At 34.8% G+C, this 12,420-nt stretch overlaps 1 protein-coding gene across 3 annotated transcripts in view; it reads left to right on the forward strand.

The window, feature by feature from the left end:
- The window catches only part of LOC123556614 (serine/threonine-protein kinase N2-like), a 47,922-nt gene that overhangs the window by 19,439 nt on the left and 16,063 nt on the right, over positions 1 to 12,420 (forward strand). For all 3 annotated transcript variants that reach the window (XM_053525442.1, XM_045347497.2, XM_045347505.2), the window contains 6 exons: positions 6,355 to 6,470; positions 7,175 to 7,343; positions 8,530 to 8,684; positions 9,148 to 9,386; positions 10,323 to 10,462; positions 11,868 to 11,977. In XM_053525442.1, the coding sequence (XP_053381417.1) occupies positions 6,355 to 6,470; positions 7,175 to 7,343; positions 8,530 to 8,684; positions 9,148 to 9,386; positions 10,323 to 10,462; positions 11,868 to 11,977 (929 nt within the window). The remainder of the gene's footprint in view (positions 1 to 6,354; positions 6,471 to 7,174; positions 7,344 to 8,529; positions 8,685 to 9,147; positions 9,387 to 10,322; positions 10,463 to 11,867; positions 11,978 to 12,420) is intronic.

Genomic DNA, 12,420 nt, shown 5'->3' on the forward strand with positions numbered 1-12,420 from the left:
GTTATTTGGTATAGTTTCGTCATGAGTTCATGTTTGCAAACCCGTAAACCAGAGTTCTTTCTAGCCCGTTTTTGCCAGATGTGTCACCTGGCCATGATTTCGGAGCGCTTGACTTATCAAAATCCATTAAAAACACGTAGTCAAAATCGCAACTGTAGAATTTGTTCTGTTATGTTTTCCCTTTCCACACAAAACAGGCAGACTAACAAAAATGGAACCACTGTTGAAGATTACAAAAAAGTCCTGACATGATTTTATTTGATTTTACAACTATTGTTTTGTCAGTTATATGAGCACAGTTCTAATTTCCTGCCTGCTTAGCTCAATAGGGAGAGGGCAGATCTACGGATTGTGGGGTTGTGAGTTCGGTCCAAAGGCGTTGCTTTTGTTTCCCAAGACAATTTGTTAAAAGACATGTTTGAAAGCATTGACCTCCCCATCTGATTCATGTGGGGAAGTTGGCAGTTACTTGCGAAGAACAGGTTTGTGCTGATACAGAATCCAGGAACACTGGTTAGGTTAACAGCCCAGTGTTACGTGACAGAAATACTGTTGAAAAGCAACGTTATACCCAAAACAAACAAACAAAACATTTCTAATTGTGGTCCATGACTAATACCATTAACTCACTGATGTTCAGATCAGATTTCATTGTCTGTCAACAAAATGCCTTCCAGCTGCAGTCTAGTTATAAAGGTTACAGACTGTCCTATATATAGCCTGAGTCCAACAAGACCAACACTGCGTAATAAAACTATTAGTAAGCACATTTTCATGTGATTGCTTTATATTCATCATAATCTTAATTTATATTTCAATGGTACAAGGGGCAATAGCAATATCTGTTTAAAATCTGTCTACTGGAGTTAACAAAAAACATTTATAAATGTAGTTACGTTAAATGTGTCTTAACTGACCAAGGATGATATAAAATCTGTAAAAAGTTAAATTATTTATGTATTTTGATTGACCAAGGATGATATAAAATCTGTAAAAAGTTGAATTATTTATGTATTTTTATTGACCAAGGATAATATAAAATCTGTAAAAAGTTAAATTATTTATGTATTTTGATTGACCAAGGATGATATAAAATCTGTAAAAAGTTAAATTATTTATGTATTATCAAAAATCAGAAATAAACATTGATATTAAATCCAAGCTTTTTTAAAATTAATTCTAAAAATAGGGTTGATGTCAATTATCCGCCCCAAAAGTATGCTCGCCCACAAGATGGAGATAAGTGATAAATTTTCATGTTTTTATGGCCTTATTTTGTGCCCTAAAACACATCAGTCGTTTGTGGTTTTAGGGTCGTTGAAGATGTTTAACCTTCTAATTTTCTTTTGTCTGTTTAAAAAGTGTTTTTGAATTTTGAGTAAGGTCTGTGGTTTTTGTTAGTCATGATTTTATGCCTGTTTGAATCTGTTTTGAACATGATTTTCAATAAGGCAATACAACTTTATATGATTGATTGTCAACAAAATATTTTGACAAATTTCACATGCTTATTTTTGGTACTGTAAGTGTTGGATGTAAAAGGTTAACTGTTGTTAAAAATTCATAAGTAATTTTTATAGTTGTACACCCCCACCCACTCAACTACCTGCCCCCACCCCCACTGTCAGATTTTTTAAAATGTCTTTGATTAGCTACTTATAAATTTATTATGGCAAATTAACCCTTAGCCTGCTGCAGGCGAAATTAACAGCCTTTGCAAACAGCTTGGAACCAGATCAGACGCCGATTAAACGACATTTCCAGCAGACGACTATTTATCTAGCATGTTAAAGGTTAAACTGTTAACCTTTAGCCTGCTGGTAGCAAGTGATTCTGCCTTTGCGACCAGTGCAGACCAATCCTTGCAGGCTCATCTTGGTCTGCACTGTTCACTTATTCAGTCAGTAATTTTTCAGTGAAGTACCCCTTCGAATGATAAATGGTACAGCTGAAATTGAATGATTGACCAGTCCATTTTAGAAATTTAGCAGGGTAAAGATTATGAAAGAGGAGGTTGGGAAGCTAAGGACAAGTAGGAAGGGGACAAGATTATAAAAATAAACTTTCTTAAGCCTAATGAAAAATGGGTGATGGTCTGCTTTAAGATACATGCCCTAGATACAGTTTCCTATATAGAAACCTTTATATTAGGATATTCTAGAGCTATTAATGGTAACTAGATATTGGGCAGAACTAATTTGGGAGATTTGGAAGACGAACATGAGTCACAATGAGCAGTTGAAGAAGAAATATGATATCTTATTGTTGACGGTGGAAGAAGTGGAGATGTAACGGACACACAGAAATAAAAGATGAAATTTTAATACAGATATCAACTAAATTTTAATCCGAGTCATTATTTTATTTCGGACACCATTTCCCTGTTTATTTCTCAGGTTTTAGGTATGTTTATATTTCGAAAAAAGGAGCATAGAATCATTGGATTGATCAGGTTTCAGAGATCAAGGTCATAAGGAAGCTTTTTGAAAAGAGCATGGTAAATTGATAGGTCTCATAGTATGGTAGGGTCATTATTACTGGTAATAGAACCGGGTGAATAGAGTATTAGTCATTCTATCACAATGTGGAAGGAAGAAGATATATTTAACATCTGTTACATTATGTCATCTTTTGTTTACATTGATTGGGCAGTATATCAACTGTAATGTTTATTTGTTTCAATGTAGGTCTACTCATTGTTTTCGTTTTGTCTGACCAATTTGCTTTGCTGCAACAACAATGGCATAATATAGTATGTTTTAGACTAGCCACTAGACTGATAATAAACAGGGTTTTCCCGGACGCAGGTTTTCTGCATCCCTGACGCGCTTTAACTGCTTTGAACTCGCAATTTTCAGTGCCTCTGCGTCTAATGGACCCGCAAAATCGGTCACAAAACTCCTTTGCACTTAAGCCACCTTTGCGCAGATACCCATATATAATGTGCAGATTTTTTACAGCCGGGACCAACCCGAATCGTGTGTGCACATTTATACTTAGGTATAGACAATTTTCCAACTTCAAACAAGTTTTGTTACCGATGTTCGCCATTTTGGTAAAGGGAAACCAGTCTCCGCGCTAACATCACCGCTAAAATCTAAGATTGCCGTTATGTTCCGTAAAAGATCAAACGGTTTATTTTTCTTTCAAACAAAATTAATTTCATATGAATTAGAAGTATTTTGATGTAAGAAATCTAAATAAATCACAAAAATTATGATACTAATTAAGGATCGAGTATTATCTTTAACTGAGATCAAACTGTGAACAACACAACTGGCACGAGGGGACACACTAATTGCCGGTAATTACTGGCTATTTGATCTTAACTAAAAGAGTATCACACCTTTTGTTGTCGGTCTGAATTGAGAAGCTCATGTCATTTTGAAAGATGCCATTCCAAAATATTGAATCATCTGCTATCTAAATTAAAAAGATACAAGTTAATTCGGTTTCAGGGTAAATTTTTATAGTAATAATGTCCCTTTTCAAGATCAGTAATTTGTGGACCCCCAAAAATTATTAGGGACCCTTAAATTAGCAGCCATGGGAGTCCATGGACTCCCAAATAAAAAACCCGAGGGAAAACCCTGAATAAAGAATTTTTGTTACAAAATTTCAACTTTTAAAATTTTTCTTTTATTTCATGTGATAGTGAAAAATGCAAGTCTGTTTTAGATTGTAATATTATCAGACTGACTGTGATATTGGACATAGGATAATTATAGACTGGCTATATTCACAATTTTGAAAAAAAAAATGTTAAAAAAAATATAGTCTAGGAGCTAGTCTGAGTATGTTTTTCCCCAATTTTAAAGCTAAAACTTTAAAATATTACTAGTATATTTCATTATTTATTATATTTAATTTGATTACCAGTATATTCATTAAATTTACGTCTTTGCATTTCTGTTCAATGCTGGACAAGTAGAAGAATAGTTTGTGAGTTAAGTTAGTCCTTCAAATCATACCAAAAAGTTAAACCCTTGTTGCGATTGAAACAAAAACAAAATGAGAATTGTAAACAACTAAACTCTAATTCGGTAACATAGATTTAGTTTGGATTATTTTTGGCAGTATCTCTCATGAAATATTGCAGAGGGTCATGTTTCAGTAGCTGTAGAACATATGTTTGCACACGATATAATCTGTTATCATGCAGTCTAGTCGATAATGCAAGCAGAATTACATGCTAAACAATTTTACATACTTGCAGTAACATTGTTATGCCACCAAAGTAAACAGTGATATAAAGTATTGGCCGAGGTGTTAGGGCCGTTAGTAAGAAAACTGATGCAAGATTAATAGCATGGGGGTGAGCTATTGTTCATGTACATGTACATTCATGCATTAGCTGATCTAGTGTCTGAGTGGCAAGGGTGTAAACTCTTGTGTGTATTTAAGGGGAGGTAATAATAAAGAAAAGAAAAGACAGAATATAGTTATACCATTTTGTTTTAGTTCCTTCAAGTAGTTCAGGAAGTAGATTTGAGGACTAGTCTAAGGATGCAACTTTGTCATTGGTCAGTTTAAAGACTGATCTCAGACTCAGAATCAACCAATAAGGATAGTTGTTTAACATATAAAGAAAAACCACTGAAAAGTAGTTCATTTTTTGTAGTGTAGATTAACCTGCTAGGGGATGTTAACTGCACCACAGTTTAAATCTAGGAAACAGGTGATTGATATTGTATTTATTTGTTTATTTATTTAAAAAAAAAAAAAAAAATTAAGTAAACAGATTTGCAGAAATAACCCCAAGGTCTTGCTACCTTACTGACCAGCCAGCTGAGCAGTTCAGTAATTTATATGCAAACCCCATCCCCTTTTCTGGTTAAAACCCATGATTTTCCCCAGTTTTAGTATGGATTAGAGTTGTTGTGAAAATGTCATTAGAAATCAGGTTTCATTTATATGCACAGACATGAATGAAATAAATTCAGGATGTGTTGTCACTTAAGATTTCCCTTAGTTCAATTATCATAATAAATACAGTGAAACACCGCTCGCTCGAGGTCGCAAGGGGATGAGCAAAATGCTCGAGTTATCCATGGTTTCGAGCGATCCAAACATTGACCAACATACGAAGAAAATTGAAGTTTGTTTTACCAATTGTCATCGAGACCATTTGCAGAGGAAACGGTAATGCGTAATAATAGCACACTCGTGACATTTTCAAAGAAAACGTATTACAAACGTTATTTATGAGAGATCGTAAATGGCACATATGAAGAAACAGCTAAGACATTTTTTTTATTTGAAATACTGTAATCGAATTCGCAATTTTCTTCTCCAAAATAAGATCTCATAATTATCGTCTCAATTTTATGAAAATGCTATCTTATTTCCTTTATTTGCATGCAAACAATTGTTGATTAAAATATTAAGATCTCATAATTATCTCCTCGATCCGGCAGAAAAAAAGTAATAATTAATAACAATTTTGATCAATAAAATTTTTCTTCCACCTTTCATCAATAATTAATCTCATTATCAGATCAAATATACCGACAAACAAACATTTAAGATAGTCAGGGAATAGACCATGCAATTTTCACGACGTGAGAAAATTTTAAATTAACCGATACATTCTGACCGCCGAAGGTGTGAAAATTTTTGACACCTCTGCTCGAGTTTGCCATATGCAACAAAGAGTAAATTAATACACAGGGACCAGGTGTCATGCTCGAGCGATCGAGTTATCGATGCTCGACCCAGCCATGGTAATTTCACATAGAAAATAGAAGGAAATCGGCCGGGACCACATGAATTGCTCGAGCGAGCCCGGGTGCTCGAGTCATCGATGCTCGAGCGAGCGGTGTTTCACTGTAGTGTCTATTTGTAAACATTGGGTATAGACGCTTGTTTGACAGTAACAGCTTCAGACAGAAAAACTGATGCTGTTAACTCCATCTTAAACAAACAGATCTTTATTTTTGGTAGTTTTCATCATAATTTTCATCATCCATCATAACAAGTTTTCATCACCACCCTTATCACTCATGATATTTTTTTTTGTCACCACCAACAGTCTTGATAATTTTCATCATCACCCTTATCACTCATGATAATTTTCAACATATTAAACCATCACTTGTGATTATCATGCATGATAATTTTTATCATCGCCATCATTTGTGATTATCACTCACGGTAATTTTCATCCTTGCCTTCATCACTGATGATCTATTTTCTCATTGTCATCTGACATCATTTTGTATTCTTGTGAAAACCCAATACCACCTACTACCGCTGCAGAAGTGAAGCCTGAAATCAAATTGTCAGTGATACGTAGAAAATGACATCTTACGATGCAGGTAACAATATTACTTTAGTGTTGTTTTATATTAACAGATGTGAGATCTCCAGAGATTCACAAAGACTCGGGTGTGGTTAGGGGAGGTGAAGGGGAGGATGACAGACCGAACCGACTTATGTCGCTGGAAAAACAACTCAACATTGAAAATAAGGTATCTAGCTCTCTATTGTTTATTTGTTATACAGAGAAAGTATCAGTTATTACAATACTGTGACATCCTTTATATTCATGGAGGACTCATTTTTCATGGTTTAGTCAATCCACAAAATTTAATCCCTTTGAAAAAGTACATTTTGAATTAATTTAATGTTAAAACTTTAAAGTTGGAATCCACAAATATGTATCCAGTGTTGTTTAGGTGAAAAATACCCCCCCCCCCCCCCTCCAAAAAAAAAAAAAACCCTGGTAAATTGAATAATTCCACAGTATTTTGATTTTGTAAGTATTTAGTAGTGATGTAATGGAAAGAAATATCAAGGCAGAATTGTTTGAGTTTTGCTTCTATGACACAAGGAAAAAGTCTCTTGCTTGAGCTAATATGAACATGAGCCTTGTTGCCTGAGTTTGGTATTGTTGACGAAAATTTCCTTCTATTTTCCCATTCAAGCATTGCGAAAAAGAAATTCAAATGAGAATATCATCTGGCTGGCATTTTAAAGGATTTTGGTCGAGAGAGGCACTTTTGATTATTATTGTAAAACAAAAAATTATCTAATAACCATTATTGTCCACAGCATTGATGTGACATTTGTTGCAACAAAACAAACAGGAAATAGAATTTAATAACAGATACAATATTCTTCCAGTGGCATATATAGGAAAGATACATTTGATTGTTTCACATGTATTCTTCAGGTTAAGCAGGGAGCAGAGAATCTTATAACCATGTACAGCACCGGTTCATCAAAGGATCGGAAATTATTAGCCGATGCCCAGCAGATGTTAGCAGACTCTAAAACTAAAATAGAAATCATACGTATGCAGATACTCAAAGTCAATCAGGATACCGCATCCGCAGACGATGGTAGGTATAACAAGACACCACAATCCTCTTACTCTCTGACTGAAATAAGATGTCACTATCCTTTAACATGTACACTGAAATATCACAATCCTGTTAGTATCATATTGACAAAATATTCACAGTCCTGTTACCCTCAGACTGAAATAAAATATCACAATCCTGTTAGTATCATATTGACAAAATATTCACAGTCCTGTTACTCTCAAACTGAAATAAAATATCACTATCCTGTTACTCTCACAGTGAAATGAAATACCAGAATCTTGTTACTCTCAAACTGAAATAAGATATCACTATCCTGGAAGGCTCATATTGAAATAAGATACCAGAATCTTGTTACTCTCAAACTGAAATAAAATATCACTATCCTGGAAGGCTCATATTGAAATAAGATACCAGGATCTTGTTACTCTCAAACTGAAAATATCACTATCCTGGAAGGCTCATATTGAAATAAGATACCAGAATCTTGTTACTCTCAAACTGAAATAAGATATCACTATCCTGGAAGGCTCATAGTGAAATAAGATACCAGAATCTTGTTACTCTCAAACTGAAATAAGATATCACTATCCTGGAAGGCTCATATTGAAATAAGATACCAGAATCTTGTTACTCTCGAACTGAAATAAGATATCACTATCTTGGAAGGCTCATAGTGAAATAAGATACCAGGATCTTGTTACTCTCGAACTGAAAATATCACTATCCTGGAAGGCTCATATTGAAATAAGATACCAGAATCTTGTTACTCTCAAACTGAAATAAGATATCACTATCCTGGAAGGCTCATAGTGAAATAAGATACCAGAATCTTGTTACTCTCGAACTGAAATAAGATATCACTATCCTGGAAGGCTCATATTCAAATAAGATACCAGAATCTTGTTACTCTCGAACTGAAATAAGATATCACTATCCTGGAAGGCTCATATTGAAATAAGATAGGTACCAGAATTAGGTAAACCTCAGTTTGACATAAGATATTATTATGGTATTATTCTGGAACTTAAGAGACTACCTCTATTAAGAAACCATTTTATCAATTCCTTCTCATGTTGTCAAAGAAAAAATATATAATGAGATGGGTTGTGTTAAGAGACCACCTTTTTGCTATTCTGTGAGGTGTTCTCTTAATGAAAGTTGTACTGTATATTCATGACACAATGTTATTATAAATTTACAGCATCACAAAGATGTGAAGTGTTGTCTCCCCTTGAACTACGAATAGAAGAATTACGTCATCACATCAAGATAGAATCTGCGGTAATGGAAGGTGCCAAAAATGCTATTAAACTTTTACAGATGGCCAAAGAGAAAGATAAAAAAGCCCTGCAAGAGGTAAAACAACCAGATAAGTCAGTTTTAAAATGAAGTGTGATAATTGATAAGTAATTTTATTTTTGATAATTAATAAGTAGTTTATTTTATGATAATTGATAAGCATTATTAGTTGGAAGGGATTATCTAATGATATTGCTGTTAAACATTAGCAAGTACAACAAACTTAACCCATATCAGTCATGCTGAACACAACTGATTCTGCCTTTGTGACCAGTGCAAATCATGATCAGCCTGCACATCTCTGCAGTCTGATCATGATTTGCACTGTTCGCCATTCAGCATGTTCAGTCAGTATCTTTTTGGTATGCACGCCTTTGAACAGTTAATGGTACTGTCCAAATTGAAAGATGGACAAGTTCATTATAGAATTTTAGCAGGGTGAAGGTTAAGATCTGTTACAAGTGATGAAAACACTTTTATTTCAGTATATGATAATGCACGGTTTTTCTTGTATTTTCAGGCACAGGCAAGTTTATCGGAATCCAATTATAAATGTGAATTGTTACGGATCTCGATGGAGAAACGAATAAATGAGCTTGGACCAAGCTCTTTGAAAATAGACTTTTTGAAACAAGAATTGGATGCAATGAGTCCAAATTCTTATAGTAACACTAATAAACTGCATAACAGTTTAAAACGTACCCAAAGTAATTCACCGTTCGCTAAAGCTGCGGCACTAACGGGAAAACTTGAAGTTCGGTAAGATTTCAAGCTATACGTTAAGTTTAATACTTATTATGATTGGCATAGCCCAAGCAGTCACTTTATTAACAGACTTTTTTACTTTAAAGAATTAATTGAAAATAAAAGGGCATTGGCCTGCAATACAGTTACCAGCAGCACAACACTATTAACGACAAATGTCCAATGATGTCCAGTTCCGATACTTTTCTGAAGCCATGTTGCAGTTTTTGTGTAAATGTATGGGGTGAATTTCTTAAATACTTGTCTCACTTACATAAAACAGATGGCAAGACAATTTGATATTTTGTATTAACCCACAAAATATTTTGCCTTTCTTTTTATTGCTTTTTTAAAAAAAAAAAAAAAGGATATTTGTCACTGTCTTGGAATTCTTCATGGTATAGTTAAAACGAGTACATGATTTTGAGAAGGCAAATCTGTTTTTATCAAGTATTGTTTTAAAAGAAATAATGTGAGCTGCGCCATGAGAAAACCAACATAGGAGCTTTGCGACCAGCATGGATCCAGACCACCCTACGCATCTGCGCAGTCTGGTCAGGATCCATGCTGTTCACTTTCAAAGCCTATTGCAATTAGAAAAACCGTTAGCGAACAGCTTGATTCCTGACCAGATTGCGCAGATGCAAGGCTGGTCTGGATCCATGCTGGTCGGAAAGCCACTATGTTGGATTTCTCATGGCATGGCTCAAATTTCTTATGTACAATTTGAAGAGTATGTAATTACAGATATATGGGATAATCTTCGTTTTGGTATCTCTACTGTGATAACTGGAATTTCTGAACAGTCGACTTAAAGTAAACAAATATTTGTGTACAGATCTGCAGGATTTACCCATTAGTGTTTATAGCATTGTTACCTTTTCATGTACACCAGTGTCAAATAATCATCTTAGATCTATACATGACTAAATATCTTTTCATTTTTTGTAGACTGGTAGGTTGTCAAGGTTTGTTAGAAGAAATCCCAGGTAGACGGAAAGACAGTCTACAGTTATTGGTAGCTAGTCCAGGAGAGAGTAAAAGTCTACTCAGAAAATCTAAATCCTACAATGTCAAAGAGGAATTATCAAGTAAGTTCCATGATATAGCAATGTTTTCAAAAAATAAAAAAGTCATAGCATTTATGTCAAGTAAGTGTTAGAAAATTTAATTTCGTATAGTGTTAAAAAGAAATTGTCTAGAAAGACCCATGATGCCATAGCACTGACTTCAGAAAAAATCAGCAGTGTCATAGCATTTATGTCAAGAAAGTCTAACTTGGCAAATTAAGTGTTAAAGAGGAATTACCAAGTAACAATGTCATAGCATTTATGGCAAGACAGGGTTTTTTTTTTCCGCTGTTTTTAAAGCCGTTATTGGGCTATACTCCCAATGCAAAAAAGTATGTATTTTTCCCAAAATGTGTGCAAAAATTCCCAATCTACATTCTGAAAAAAATTTCATCAAAATTGCATGAACATTGGCCAAATTATGAACAGTTTAGTAATGGCAGTATGTTAAAGAGGTTGTAAATGTGAAACAAGTGTATGAGAAAGTACTTAAACACATCCTTACTATATTCTGTGAGACTAAATATTTCCCAATTTGGAACATTTACGCGTCAAAATTCCCAATATTGAGGGTATAGGCTATGTTCCCAAAACAGAAAGAAAAAACCCTGCAAGAAAGTCTAACTTGGCAAATTTAGTGTTAAAGAGGAATTTAACGAATTATCCAGTAACAATGTCATAGCATTTACGGTATGCCAAGCAAGTCCCATATATGTCATAGCATTTGTATCAGTAGTAGCATTTATGTTTTGGAGTGAGTCCAACATTGTGAAAGCATACAATAAAACTTTTAAAAAGCAGTGTTAACTAACTATAAATAACCATCATCAACTGTCATGTCAGTGTGGACCAGATTTTATTCAGAGGTTAAAATTCTGCATGTAATTAAAAAGGAAGTAGTCATATTCTCCCTATTTGTTTTATGAAAAAAAAAATGACACGAGTTTTCTTGAACTGCAAAAGGAAAAGCACCAACTTTATGATAATGCCATTTATGATAATTTGCCTCTGTTTGGATGATACCTTCATGTTGTCAGAGAGAATGTTCCTTAGATGACATTGCATTTCTTACTGGTGAACCTAATGGCCTGGAAGCTGGTTCTTACACCAGATTCAACAAAATGTGTATGATTCATAGAAAAACTTGTTAGCACATGCAAAGAAAATGTATTGTTAATAGAGGAGATGAATTTCTTTTTGAAACTCATACAGAATGCCTCCACAAAATTTATGAAAATAAGTCTCGCTTGAATAAAAAATAAACAATAGAATATAATTCGAAAATCAACCAATTCATGGATTTGCCAGTGATAATCTGTTGTTCATTTCGCATGAACTCCACAAAAGAATTTTTCGTTAATGAACATATCGTCTTGTTGTCACTGTTCACAGGTGGTGTTTAACTGTTTTAATGTAAATATTTCAGATGAAGTAATGGCTGTGATCAAGCTGGACCACCAGCAGGTTGTTCAAACATCGTGGAAAGCCAACAGTCAGCAGTGCTGGGATCATAGAGCTAGTATAGACCTTGACAGGGTACGCTGTCTTCTACAAATGAGCCGTGCCATGGGAAAACCAACATAGTGGGTTTGCGACCAGCATGGATCCAGACCAGCCTGCGCATCCGCGCAGTCTCGTCAGGATCCATGTTGGTCACTTTCAAAGCCTATTGGAATTAGAGAAACTGTTAGCAAACAGCATGGATCCTGACCAGACTGCGCGGATGCGCAGGCTGGTCTGGATCCATGCTGGTCGCAAACCCACTATGTTGGTTTTCTCATGGCATGGCTCAAATTTTGTTTTGTATGTAAACCCACCTGTTTAGCTTAATAGGGAGAGCACAGCCCTACGGATTGTGGGTTCATGAGTTAGTTCCCTGTGCTGAGCATATGTTCTCCATGACGATTTGATCTGAAATCATTTGTCCTCCACATGTGGGGAAGTTTGCAGTTACTTGCGTAGAACAGGTTTGTATTGGT

This window comes from Mercenaria mercenaria, chromosome 15, assembly GCF_021730395.1.
Source record: "Mercenaria mercenaria strain notata chromosome 15, MADL_Memer_1, whole genome shotgun sequence".
Taxonomy (NCBI): Eukaryota; Metazoa; Mollusca; class Bivalvia; order Venerida; family Veneridae; genus Mercenaria; species Mercenaria mercenaria.